We start from the raw sequence: 13,811 nt of genomic DNA on the forward strand, positions 1-13,811 counted from the left end.
TCAACAGCTGAACCTGGATGGAGGTCAAGAACTAACAGAAAACGAAGAGATTGCATGAACTGATGGATGGAGCAGCAACCAGAGCTTGGGCTCACACAGAAATGCAAAGAAAATAAATTCACATACCAGGGCTAGTCCAAACTACTTACCAGCAGTTTGGAAAGCTATAAAACAGATTGAGAGAAGTAGTTCAGTTCATTCATACTACTTCATAAACCAATATTAAAACATAAGAGGTAACTTTATTCCTTATTACTGAAAAATAAACGAGACTTCACATCTTATAACAAGATAGAGATGAGACCCAAGAACTCCATTTCCTTATTTTATTGTCTAGATGACGGGAGAGAGACAGAACAGCTACTTGGGTTTCCCTGGGCTTCTTTAGGAAACTTGCTGCTGCAGATACCACATATCTTATTAATTATATGCATGAATAATTAATTAAACACATGAATAATTACCAAGTGAGCTCTATTTTGGGTCTCCTTTCATGCATAATATAACTTTCATTTTCTCCTTGTTAAAAGGAGACCATGTCCAACATGATGTATCACTGTTATCTCTGAACAAGAATTCCTGAGCATGGATTTTCAAACCAGAGAAGGCTTTGCAAAGTTAAAACTTGTATTTTAATTTTTGAGCCGAGAACCACATTCACCTGGATGTTTGTGGGATCCTTGTAGGACTCATCACTTGCAGTTTGGAGCTTCTCACTGATCCAAGCTTCTATTTCATCCACATCCCGACTGAACTGCTGGAGTGTCTGAGACTCTCCCAGCTTCGACCTCTTCTCGATCATTTGAGCTTTCAGACGGAGCCACCTGTAGAAATTTAATATACAGGAATGAGACACTAAAACCACACATGGCATCACCTTTGACAGCTACAGAAGTTCACCAAGGAGCATTTCCTTTCAGTCAGTGCCTGACCTCACCTCCCAGGGCAGCACTGACCTGTCCAGGACCTCGTTGCGCCGGTTGGCGATGACGCCTTTGGCATAATGATCTGCAGCGATCAGCTGGTCAGCAAAGGACTGCAGCACAGCAATCTTCTCCTCCTGGTAAACACAGAAGCCATAAATTAGAACTGTGGCTCCTTAACATCAAGTGATAAGCAGGGTCTGCGACAGAATAAGGCTTTTTTTCTTCTTTAAATACGCAGCATTGCAAATGTGACTCTCTGAAGGAAGTCTGTCTTCCACAGGACTGCAGAGTTCAACTTCAGAACACCTTTCACCTGTGGCATTTAGGAAAAAAGTATCTTTCGGATTTAGTATCATCCCCCAATCAATCTAGGCAGCTTTCTGTTACAGGAGACTAGAAATATACCTTTTTTTTCTGTTGTAAAAAAAAAAAGTAACACAATAACTTTGAATCAGTGAAAGATTTACACAAGTATTTGCCACTATTTCTACACTGTCTGTAGAAACTGTATGTAGGCAACAAAATCTGCATAAGCTGCTTCTAAACATCTGCAGCAGATCTCACATGGCTGAATAGTTGGAGCTGAACTTTAGAAGTCACACTTGGCAGGGACTTTTTTTGCTGATAATCCACACCAGGAAAACTAAACTATTTTCCCTGTACTCCAGCTACACTCCTCACCTGGACATTGATTGCTTTATCAAAATCTTCATGTTTCTTGATGAGTGCCTCCACGCTGTCCAAGGAGTCTCCTTTATCCTCTGTGTTCAGGAAAGCCTCCCGGGCAGCCATCCAGTTCTCAGCCTGTTCACAGTCCCGATGGAACAGCTGGGGAGAGAAAACTCCAGAGCATGAGCAAGACAGACCAAGAGCACTGCTCACCACCACGAGAGAATAAACCTTCTTATGGAAAGAGGAATTATTTTTCTTTTCCAAACTGCAGCACATACCTGTAGCTCCAGGCACTGGTCCAGCATCATTCTGCGCTGCACCCAGGCCTTCTCCAGGTCTGTCCGTTCTTGGTCCAGAGTGTCCAGTTTCTCCTTGATCTCTGGGCTGGCATAGTGTCCATGGGCCAGGAGTTGTTGTCCAAACTGTTCAAATGCCTGGAAAGTGCCAGCCCTTGCATCTATTTCCGTGCGGTGTTCCTGCAAGAGGTGCCTCGGTCAATAACCAGATGGCAGAGCTGGAAATTATCTATTTTGGGAATTCTGACTGGAAAGTGTCAGGAAAAAACATCTGTTGATGTTCATGATACACTTATCTTTCACATACCTGGTGCCTTTCCAATAAAGCTTCAGCTCCAGTCACATCCTTTGCAAGTTCATCTGAGGAGACCAGGCCCCGGATTCCATTGATCCAAGACATAAGGTCCCTGTGAACACACATTAATAGGGAATTTTTCCATCCCTCCACTGAAAGAAGTCAGAACAGGGAAAACAGTCCTTTTCTGAACCACCCCAGAAATGTTCCTGTGGAACAATAAGCCACATATACTTCACTAATAATAAACCAGACAAATTGAGGAGGGGAATCTTTACCTGAAGTCACTGAGGAAACGCTGCAGGTCATGAGAATCTCCAAGCTTCTCTTTGCGCTGGTCAGCACGTTTTCCCAGACTAGTCCAAGCCTGATTCAGCTCAGTACATTTTTCCTGGAGATCTTCAGCAGATTCTGGGTGTGACTGGATGAGACGCTGGGCAGTTTCACCAAGAGAATTCACCTGGAATTAGAGAAAAGGAAATAATGAAGACAGACAGAAACTTTGCTTTAGTTCACTCATTTCTGCTGGAGAAAAAGAAAGCTTTTGGGCTTGTCCTCCTCACAAATCTCACCTTGTCTCCCAGAGCTGCCAGGTCTCTCTCAAAGCCTTCATGCTTTCGCTGCAGAGCCTGAACACTGGCCAGGTCATGCCCATAGTTGTCTGTATTTAATGCCTGATTCTTCTCCTCTATCCATTCTTTGGTTTCATCAGCATCTCTGGTTTGAAGGAAGGGAAGGCAAAAGACCATTAAAACAGAGCTCATACCAGGACCTCTGATACCTGCAGGTTGCCAATATCTAGAGAAGCTCATGTAGTTAATGTTCTATTAAATATTTCCCAAAATGACACAAGTGAACTTTGGCAAAATAGGAGACTAGTCCAGACCTCCCAAGCCCACAGCAATTCCATGTTTCCAGTGTTAACAAGCCTTTCTTTTCCTAGTAAAATATAAAGAGTTCTTGTTGGACCACCTTCCACTGAACAAGCTGGGAGTTGCAATATGATTAGAACAAGCCCCACTATATTTTAGAGCTCTTAACAGTCAAAAGCATTTGAGTGAGTCACGACTAAATATGATACAAACACCTCACCTGTGGAATCTCTGGACCTCATGGGCACTGCCCAACAACTGGCTCCTCTCCTCTGCCAACTGCTGCAGAGACCTCCAGCGCTCATTCAGCTCCTGAGGAAGAGGAGAAGAAAGTCAAGGCTGGCCTTTCACTGCAGGTGAAGGTTACTACATTCTGCTTCGTTCCAGAAGAATGCACAAATTCAGATAGCCTAATTAAATAATTTAAGGGTTTCTCCTGAGATGTAAAACCAAATTACTCTATTTATATAGTAAGATATTGATGTAATTTGATAAGCAAATGCTGGATATGCCAATGCTTCTTTCAGGAAGTTGATTCAAAAGGGTTTATGAAGCTTAATGAAAGACAAAGACTATGGAAAAAGAGAGTAAAAAACCTTCTCAGCTTTTAAATCAGCTCAGAAAGTGTTGTATAATTACCTTGATTGAGTTGAAGGTTGCCACAGTGTGTACCATCAAACGTGCAGACTGGGTGAAAAAGGAAGAAATAAAAAATACAGCATTAGAGTCAACTCTGACCAACCAAAGCCAAAATCAGCCTGAGGGAGAACTCCTTAAAAATCAAATTAAAAAAAAAAATCAAAAAACAATAAGAAAGTCAATGTAAGTAAATTACAAAAGCAATTAAGAAAAATTGGTTGCAATTGCCTAAGGTATTAGAGAACACAGTAAAAATAGTTTCAAATTTATAAGTGAGTACTGTCTTGTGCAAACTGAAGCAAACAAGGAGAGGAAAATTTAAAGGCAACATTCAATAAATGAATTAAAAAACCCCAAACTCTTAATCATAGTTTGTTAAGTTACTATGAGACTCTTAAAATCCAATGTACATGTTTAGAATATGTGCAGAAAATTCCTTTACAAATCACCAGTTCTTACTGAGATGGTGCATTTTCCACAATGCTCTCAAAATATTGCACACTGATCTGGCTTTCCCACATTCACACAGCTTAAAAGATGTACAAGCAGCCTTAAGGCTGAAGAGGGTGGATGTTAAATATAAAACATGGGAGTGAAATACTAGGGAAAAGCACAATGTTGGATAATGTAAAAATTATTTAAGATATTTTTGTGCATCAGCAGGTGACAGCAATTCCATTGTAAGTCAGTAATGAATGGAGAAAGGCTTCTTCTAACTATTGAAGAAAATGAGCTGGAGATGACTAATGGAAGACAAATACAGCATATTCCTTACTAAAGGAATATTGACAGAAATGGCTTTGACTGTCAGGAATGAAAACCTTTTTGATGTAGCAAGCAGAAAGAAAAGAATTCATGCAAAGTGAACAGAGATTATTTCAGAACTAGTGGCCATGCAGTACCTAAAAATGTTGGTATAAAAACTGGAATCAGTCTTAAGAGTACAAGCTCAAACCAAAATAGTTTTGCAGCAGAGAGGTAAAAGCAGACTGTTGGCAATTTCTGTGGCACAGAAGTGTATGGTCCAAAAAAAGATGATGTGCTGTAGTTTTGGTTTTATTTTCCTGTTGTTGCTGCTAAGTGATGACACCTACCTTCCAGGGAGAGGCTGTCTTAGAATCAGTTTCATCCTGTTTGAAAATGTGAAGAAACAGCTTTAAATGTGAAGCAGAATCTAAAACTATCAGAATATATTAAAAAATAAAAAAATCTTTGAAAGATTTCCATGTTCAACTCTTAACAGAGTAAATACATCTTTACACATATTTATTTCTATCAGTTTGAGTTATCCTGCTTGCTTAGATTTGTGATGTGGGGCAAGACACCGAGGAAATAAAGGGATCAAAGATAAGATAATCTTTGTATGTCCATTCAAGGTCATTAGTGAATTCCAGCATGGGAATGAACCACAATCATGGCTGAACTTCCACTTGTACATCCCAAACCTTTTACAATTGCCACACCATCCACCTCAGAATTAACACTCACCCTGGGCATCATCCCATAGACTTCCTGCAAAGGAGAAAAGACAAACAGAAACAACTTATTTTCTAACAGAAAGAACATTTTTCCTCGTTTTTAAAAAGGACAGATAGCAGGAGATGTGACTTCCATCCCTCTACAAATTAGTTACCAGCATGTTGTTGAGCCAAACACTGCTCACACAACCTAAATGTGTAGCAGGAATGGGAATGTGACTGTTTGACCATCTACACACCATCTTAGAGCTCATAAAATAAACAATCTGCTAAATAGTCTGTTGGCAGGGGACAGAATTATTACAGAAACAGCACAAGTACATAAAAAGCTGGCAAAAAAATAGGTACATTACTAAAAAAAAAGAGAACAGAAAACCAATAAAACCCCTCCACTCTAAGCTGAGCTCAATTTTTTTCTCTTTTTCCCCCCATTATTTTTCCTGCAAATAAATAAAGGCTGAATTTCAAGTTTATATAAAGAGAAGTAAATGCATGGATCCTTTGCGAGTTTTAATATTATTGTAAAGACTTTCCATTTCTAAAAAAAGGAGAAAAGCTCTAGATGGTGCAACTTGCTCAAGCATTTTTTAAAAAAAAGTATAATTTTAGGGGCCTTTTGTGACGGCCACACTACAGAACAGGCATTAGATATCTCTGGTTAGAATATCACTGTCATCACACCAGAAAGCAAAAATGAACAGCTTGAATCTTGCAATGCCAGGCAAAGATAACAGGCAAAAAAAAAAAAAAAAGGAATTTTTTTTGCTTCTCTAGATCAGATTAATTTAGAGAAAAAGAGGACCTGTTGCTGTACTGCTTGTACTTCATCTGCCATCAGCCCCTCTGACTCCAGATCCTTGGCAACCTTGTTTATGTCCTTCAGACGTGACTCGTTCGCTTTCAGATCCTGCACAGAAAGGGAAATACCAACAGCATTAACATTCACCCAGGGAAAACACGTGGAAGAAGCTGGCTCAGCAGGGGTGCCCAGTGTGAGAACAGCAGGAATTGAGCACAGAGAATCCTTAAATTCCCAGTGGGATGAGTGCCTGTGCCAGGGGATTCCAGCTGCCCGTGCCAGGCATCAGTGGGGTAAAGAAACATACCCTCAGAGTTGTCCATAAAGTTAGTGGACAATCAGGAATGGAATCTACTTTTGATTTCCAGATACACAACATGGCCAACGTGAAGATCAAACTCATGTTACTGCCTGAATTAGCTAAAAGACAACTTCAGAAGTGATTTTACTGCAACACTTAAATGCTTCGAGTCAAACTGATTCACAGAGAGCTTTCTGTGGACCAGAAAGGAAACTTGGCTAAAAATAGTACTGGAGAACTTGCATTTCAGTTTTAATAGGTGACATATTTTAATTGCAACCATTAGCTTATTTTAGAAGAACCCAAATCCAGTAACTGCTGTTTGTCTTTTCACCTTTTTCACTAGGTTGGCTCAAACTGTTTCTTAGCCAACTTTCAAGCTCTAAACATGAGAATATCCCCAGAACTGTTAAATCACTGTCTTTTCCAATGTTTAAGGTCAAGCATCTTTGCATTTCAGTGCTCAGTATCTTAGCAAAGTGGACAAAATAAATACATCTGCTCAAGCAATTCATTCACAACTCACACAAAGGGAAAAAACACTGCAAACCTTGGGAGAAAACCCCCAAATCCAAAAGCCTACCAGCATTTTGAAGCAGAGATTTTTTTTTCCATGTCTTGGGAAAAAACTCCACAGATGGAAAACAAAATGCCTCTATCCTTTCAACACAAAGGAAGAGGAACAGTTTAACTGAAGGTCATGCTTTACACAAACTGAAATTCCTCCAAAGCTTGGCAGATTCTATATTGGAATGTATTGAAAGAGTTTCAGTTCTCTGGGAGCTGGGAAGCCTGCAGCAACCTGGGGACTGTAATCAAACTGATGACATTTGAATGTGAGATTCTCTCTATCCTCACAATATGAAAAAAAATTCCTATACACCTTTTTATTTCCAATCAAAGCCATGTTTCCTCCTCAACTACGAAAAATTGTCATGGATACACGATCAGAAAGCCTGAAGGGAAAGGCCAAAACTAACACACACATTATTATTATTATAACACACCTTCTGGAAATCATCAAATTTCTTCTGTAGCACCTCCACCTGCTCCAGGTCAGCCCCCACTTCCTCGCTGGTGAGAGCTGCCTCCTTCTCATTGATCCACTGCTGCAGCTCATTGGCCTCACGGAACAGCATAAACTTCTTGCAGCTCTTTTCCAACATGCCTTTACGTTTTTCTCCCAGCTCCAGGAGGGAGTGATACCTGGAACAAGCAGGAAAGGGAAGCAAGGCACAGTCAGATTGAACTGGTAGGATCATGGGGATTTCCCAAGTGGTGGAGGATCCCTGAAGTTCTGCTACAGAATGAGCCACTCGTGTGTAGCTGGGGAAGTGCAGACTGTACATGTTTCTCCTCCACATGGATTGCACACCAAAATGAGATCTTCCACATGCAACACCTCACTGGGAAAATGCAACTCAAAATCACAGCTTAGGTCAGGGTAGGTTCTGAAACCACAACATCACTGCAGTGCAGGGATAACTCCATAGGCTCTTACTTTCCAAGAGGTATTTTTTTCCTAGAGTACATCAAGTTTGCCATCAGGTTATTCAAATCCACCAGCCTCCCAGCTTTTGTACATAAATGTCTTAAGTAGCCATTTTTCAGTGCAAAATCTGCTGAATGTTTAAACAAGGTGTGTATCTTTGACAGCTGAATGTTTAAACAAAGTGTTATATCTTTGATAACACTGGGAAATCCATGAAACTCATTCCACATACACTTTTTGTTTCTGTGGAATTCCCAATATCAGTGATATTACTCCTCATTTAAATTAGAATAAATGCAAAGTGAAACCTCTAAAATGTTTAAATTGATCTGAACAGATGAATAAACCTCAAAAGACCAGCTAGTTATTTAAAACCACAAGAAAATTGATGTCTCCTATTTGGTTCCTTGTAACCAACTACACACAGATGGTCCTATGAGACCTTTTCCAAGCTATTGCTGAAAAAGCCAACAGCAGTTTTGCAGCATTGATATTGAACTAGATCTCTCTACCAATGCAAAATGCCTGTCTTTAAAAAAACCTGCATTCAGAAAAGCCACTCCCTTAAGACTCATTCTTACTGTTACCCTATTTTAAGTCTCACAGATGATGAGATGTTTTAGCTGCATCTGTATGGGTTTTTAATGTCCTGAATCAGTTTGCACATTGGTCTCCTACAGTGATCAACAGCAGTAATGAATTCTCATTATTAAGCCATGAAGAAATCCCTTCTGATGTCATTAAATCAAATAATACAAGACACTGCTGAGATACCTGCAGGGGCCTCAAATGGGAATGTTTTCATTTCCCATCTTGCAGCACAGGGGCAAACACTGAGCAGTTACACCTCCCAGCTTGAGGAGTTCAGTGCTGGAGCATTTTCCTAACCAACAGCTCAGAGATGACAAAGCCTGCTGAAGGAAATCCTCAGGACACTGTGATGTCTATACATCAAACTGATAATCAGCTCTCCTTCCATGGAAACACAGACTTTGTGGTTTCCTGCCTACTGTGGTTTAAGACTGGATAGAAAGGAACTAAGAATTTTTCATATTAGGTTTGAATAGAAATTTTCTACCCTGACTTGAGGAAACACTGTTTTGAAGCCTGCCCTGACTGCAGATGTTTGCCTCAGCACAAAATTTAGGTATTAAATACTTGCAAAGCTCACAGAGGATCTGGGGCAAAACTCCCTTAGAAGCAGATCTTACCTCAGAGTTGCTTTGCAACACTTGAGAGATTTACATAACACTTTCACTTTTCATTCTCAAGAAATACCTTCTCTATGAAAAGACAGTCAGGCACAGCAAGTGAACACTTTTGCTTTGGATTTCCCAGCAACTTCCCAGATCATAATGCAAACTTGATATTTTTTTTCCAGGAGACATCAACACAAGTTTGAAATTCAAGTTAATGTTGAAATTAAATAAATAAGCCCATATAAACAAACTAATGCTGTTTGACTACCTAGCATGAATGTTATTTTATATGATAAACCATGACAGCCCCACCCTTCCCAAACTCTTAAGACATTCAGATGTGATGTAATACTTGGTGTTATGTATTTCATATAAACGAAGTATTATATCTATCTGCACCTCAGAGAATGCAAGAGATGCTTTTCAAAGAAAACAGTGTAGATACCATTAAAGCCTCATCTGGTAAGCAAAGCCAGCCTGATGGAAAATACCATGAACCAATTTAGCAGCACAGAGGTGCCCAGTGAGATGAGACACAGACCACCACACTCATCTAAACTAATCCACACTGCGGAAATCGCTTCCTCCAGGCCTCTTTGGAGCAGCTTTCCCAAAGAAAGGAACAAAAAGGGAGGATGAACAGTGACAGGATGGAGACAGCATGGTTTAGAAAGGGCTAATCCTACTCACAGTTCTTCGACCTGTTTCATACGCAGAGATACACTGCCGACCTCCTTAGTTATGAGAGTCCTGCACAGACAGGGAGCACAGCAAACGCATGCGAAAAATTAGTCAGATTAACAAAAATAATGAAAGCAGCAGCTCCATCCATGGCTTGGCTGTGGTAGGAGATGGGTAAGAGGTCACATTTAAATGGAGAAAATTAGGTGTTGTTCAGAAGCAAATGAAGCAAATCAGACCAGGAGTACAACTGACGTAAGGAAACCTCAGCAGTACAGTCGGGCTCTCTCTATAAGGTCTCCTCATTTCCTGATGGATTGGAAACTAAAAGGTGGTCCCCTCTCCTTGGCTCTGCAATAAGGCACCCTGTTCTAGTTATTAAAAGCAGCATGAAAACCCCCTGGAGGAAATTATTAAAATCCTGGTTAACGTGCCACAATTTTCCAGCATCTTTTCTTTGTACTGGTAGAAGTTTTTTTGTTGTGAGTTCGAGGATTTTTTTGTGTGATTTTATTTTTTTAATTCTAGAACTAAAGCTAATAATTATTGTATGTCACTGTAATAACTGGTGACTCAAAACAACTGAGTGGGAAGAAATTCTCACACAGAATGTCAGTGTAGCTGTGCAAACAGATGGGAGTATGCAGAAACCTTTCAGCTTTGGCTTCCAAGTGGTTTGATAAGATGAGACAGGAGCTCTCAGCTATCACCCACAGCCCTTGCTGGAACTAATCTACATTTAACATGTGCTTTAGGAGGTTATTACCAAGCAGCCTTGCAGGTTTCTGTTTGCAATGGCATGTTGCTCTTTTGGAAGAAGAAAAAAAAAGTTGAAAGAAAAAAAAAAAAAGAAGAGGGGACACATTTTAGCTCCTGTAACAGCAACAAATAATGGCATCACATTTCAGGAAAAAATCAGCCAGCAGCAAAGTAATCCCAGCTCCTAAGGAGGTCACCTCCAGAGGCAGCCCTGTATAGGGAGAGCACTGTACTTTATGGAACCAAATTTAAGAAAGCTTTTCAAAACAGATCACACATTAAGAAGGGACAATTACAAATACAAGAGCTGCTTAGGACATATATAACTCACAAACAAGTTTAAATAGTTAGGTACAACATCAAAAGGAACACATAAAATACTCAAGTCAGACAGTAAGTTGAGCTCTAGTGTCATGAGTTTTACAGTTAAAAATGGGAAAAGCAATGAGAAAATCTAGAGTAAGGATAAAACAACTGAATCTGGAGCCTCTGGTAAAGGAAGCCCTTGTTTCTTAGTGTAAGAAGCATTAACCTAAGCTTCTGACATCTGTGAGGCAAAGGCCAAGCCAGCTAATGCTGGTGGTGTCATATCTCATCAGTTAGATCTTACTGGTTGTCGATCTGCTCCTGGCGCAGTGCGATGCTGCCCTGCTCCTCCAGGAGGTTCTCTCGGGATGCAGACTGGGCAGGGTCCAGCTTCTTCACATAGGCAGCTGGAACAAACCCCTGACGGTCATTGACTTCAACCTTCCACCAGTCCTGCAGGGCAAAAACCCAAAGGAACCTCTGTGAGATTGTCACCAAGCACAAAGCACAACTGAATTAACACGAGGAAGTCAGCGATGCTCTCAACAGTTTGCTCTTAATGGAGATCAATTCAAACAAAATGCCTCTTAAGGCATTGAGGTGTTACTCCCACGTCTCATCAAAAATTCCTCCACAGCAGGGAATTAAGTTTTCTCACAGGCACATGCCCTACAGCCTGTGTTGTTTATCTGACTTGGAAAAGTTGGCAGCTGTAGAAGAGTCACGGGAATGAACTGGGGAGGTTCAGCTGAAGTGCTGAATGGGGACATGGGCTAAATGTGTCAATTCTTCAGCTTCTTTAATGTTCTTACTAAAACCCAAACAAAACCAAGACACACTTTGCAGAACAAACACCAGCAAGGGAGCCAGGCAGGTCCAAAGCAGGAGGGAAGAGCTCACCTTGTTGGTGCTGTTGAGGAGAGTGAGGATATCTCCCTTCTTCATAGTCACCTCCCGAGGACTCTTCTCCTGGTAATCATAGAGTGCCAGAACAAGCTCTTTTCCAGTCTCATCATCTGTGGGAGCAACTTGTTGCTAAAAGAGAAGGAGCAGGAGAAAAATGAGTTGTTCCATGTTTATGTATTGTCCTAAGATAGACTGTAGCCTTTGTAAATGCTACTGTAGTATCCTAAAGTTATTCTTGTTTAAACAAATGCAGATAGACTCAGTTTAAGTTCTGCCTGGGCTCAAACCTTGAAAACCACCACACTGTACTGTTTCATTCCAAAGCAACACAACTGTCTGTCATTATTCTACAACCAGACTGCTAAGTTTTTTGAGAAAAATCAAATAGAATCTGCAATAAGCTCTCAAAACCAACAACTGTTTTTATGCTTTGCCTTTACCTTTTGCTGACCCACGAATTTTAGAAACATGACTGGCATCTTTCCTTACCCTGCAAGACTGGGCCTGTTCCCTCAATGCCTGGATGCTGCTGCCATAAGCAGAGAGATCAGACATCAAAGCCTCATGTTTCTTCAGAAGAGCCTGGAAATGATAAAAACAACATGTACACCTTGCCATTTTACAAACACTACCCTGCCTAAAATACATACTTTGGCTCCCTACACGGGGAATGGGGGGTTTTCAGAGCTGCCAACCTTGTGACTCTCATGAGAATAATCACTTCTATTTATTCACTGGGTAGATAGTGGCCCAAATGCTTCTGGTGCTTTGCCCTTACCTTATCTCAGCAACATTCTTTTGTTCTGACCAGAAATAACTATTTCCACAGTGATATGTGGTAAGCTTGAAAGTGTGCCTTTAAACTGCACTTCATGCTGATGAAATGTCAGCACTGCCTGGGATGTAGTGTTTGACTGCAGGATGATACCAGTAAAGCAGCTCCAGACAAGAAAATTACTTCCAGACTAATGAACTACTGAAAACCAGACTCACACTGAAATGCTTGTTACATGAGGAATTTGCTGATATTACTCTCATACTTAAACAAAACCCTGTAAAAGAGTGAATAGAGATGTAAAGCTTCCTTGCAATTGGTTTAACATACTGAACAGCAAGATTTCATGTGCAGTAACAACTAAAACACAGGAAAAGCTGTCATCCTTTGATACCAGCTTGATGCAAGAATCTTCTGCCCTGTTGTTAAGAATCTTGAGATTAGCAGAGCTCATTTTTTTTAACCACTAGACAAATCCTTGCTGTGTTTACGCAGAATTCATTTAAACAACAATCTCAAATACCTCGGCAGAGTCTTCATCTTTTCCATAGTCTGTACTGCCTACAATGGGCTCCTTTTCCCTCATCCAGGATTCAGCCTCATTAGCATCAGCAAAGTACTGCTGAGCCTGCAGGGAATCCTCCAGGTCCTGGCGCCGCTGAGACGCTTTGGCTTTCAGAGAGTCCCACTTCTGGTTCAGCTCATTCAGTTTGATTTTCACATCCTCAGCTGCAAAGTGTCCTATGGAACAGAAGGAGAGGGAACTGAAGGACTTCAGGAGGTAAAACTAATACACACCAAAAGGTTACTTGCACTTCTTCAAAGTCACAGAAATTAAACCAGTTTAAACCCACGTAGCCTGTTCTGACTAATGAAAGCACAACTGAGCTGGTCCTTTTGCCTCAGACTGTAAAACACTATCAATCAAACTGTACTGGGATATTTGAATTATTAGGAATAAAACAAGACACAGCATAACATTTCTACTCAGTGATGACACAGGAAAGGACATTTCTTTCCAATGGCAGCAGACAAAACTTATTTCAGATCTGCACTCCGAATCTCAGAATCAGGGAATTTTTTTTTGTGTTTTGGTGTAAGAACATGCAGTCAGAAATAAAGATGCCTATTTATTTAAAAGCAGCAATGGTTACTGTCTTTGTGGAGGATCCTCTCTCACATTATATGTCTCTGATAGAAGACTAATAGATTTAAAAACAGAGACTAAATACGACAGGCACAAAATTGCTAAATTTTGTGTTCATCAAGAGTAGATGGAGATCTGTGAAAACCATGACAGGTTCCCATCAAGGAACCTATTTTGATTTTTCAGGTGAAAGAATGTCTAGAAGTTCATCCTGCTAGCAGGTACCTGTCTACTGTCTGGATAAAAACAGTCAATAATTCTTAATGGT

General features: G+C 40.5%; 1 protein-coding gene across 9 annotated transcripts in view; it reads right to left on the reverse strand.

Moving 5' to 3' along the window:
* Nucleotides 1-13,811, reverse strand: part of SPTAN1 (spectrin alpha, non-erythrocytic 1) — a 47,841-nt gene that overhangs the window by 14,189 nt on the left and 19,841 nt on the right. For 4 of the 9 annotated variants that reach the window (XM_064676955.1, XM_064676960.1, XM_064676958.1 and 1 more), the window contains exons 19-37: nt 12,920-13,137; nt 12,111-12,203; nt 11,616-11,750; nt 11,020-11,168; nt 9,660-9,719; nt 7,286-7,484; nt 5,981-6,085; nt 5,189-5,212; nt 4,795-4,830; nt 3,701-3,748; nt 3,282-3,373; nt 2,762-2,906; nt 2,468-2,649; nt 2,202-2,301; nt 1,877-2,074; nt 1,608-1,754; nt 957-1,060; nt 662-824; nt 150-164 (exon numbers count right to left, since the gene is read on the reverse strand). In XM_064676955.1, the coding sequence (XP_064533025.1) occupies nt 150-164; nt 662-824; nt 957-1,060; nt 1,608-1,754; nt 1,877-2,074; nt 2,202-2,301; nt 2,468-2,649; nt 2,762-2,906; nt 3,282-3,373; nt 3,701-3,748; nt 4,795-4,830; nt 5,189-5,212; nt 5,981-6,085; nt 7,286-7,484; nt 9,660-9,719; nt 11,020-11,168; nt 11,616-11,750; nt 12,111-12,203; nt 12,920-13,137 (2,213 nt within the window). The remainder of the gene's footprint in view (nt 1-149; nt 165-661; nt 825-956; nt 1,061-1,607; nt 1,755-1,876; nt 2,075-2,201; nt 2,302-2,467; nt 2,650-2,761; nt 2,907-3,281; nt 3,374-3,700; nt 3,749-4,794; nt 4,831-5,188; nt 5,213-5,980; nt 6,086-7,285; nt 7,485-9,659; nt 9,720-11,019; nt 11,169-11,615; nt 11,751-12,110; nt 12,204-12,919; nt 13,138-13,811) is intronic. The other 5 variants (XM_064676961.1, XM_064676957.1, XM_064676959.1 and 2 more) reach the window with 3 other exon arrangements.

Source organism: Pseudopipra pipra, chromosome 20 (assembly GCF_036250125.1).
Source record: "Pseudopipra pipra isolate bDixPip1 chromosome 20, bDixPip1.hap1, whole genome shotgun sequence".
Taxonomy (NCBI): Eukaryota; Metazoa; Chordata; class Aves; order Passeriformes; family Pipridae; genus Pseudopipra; species Pseudopipra pipra.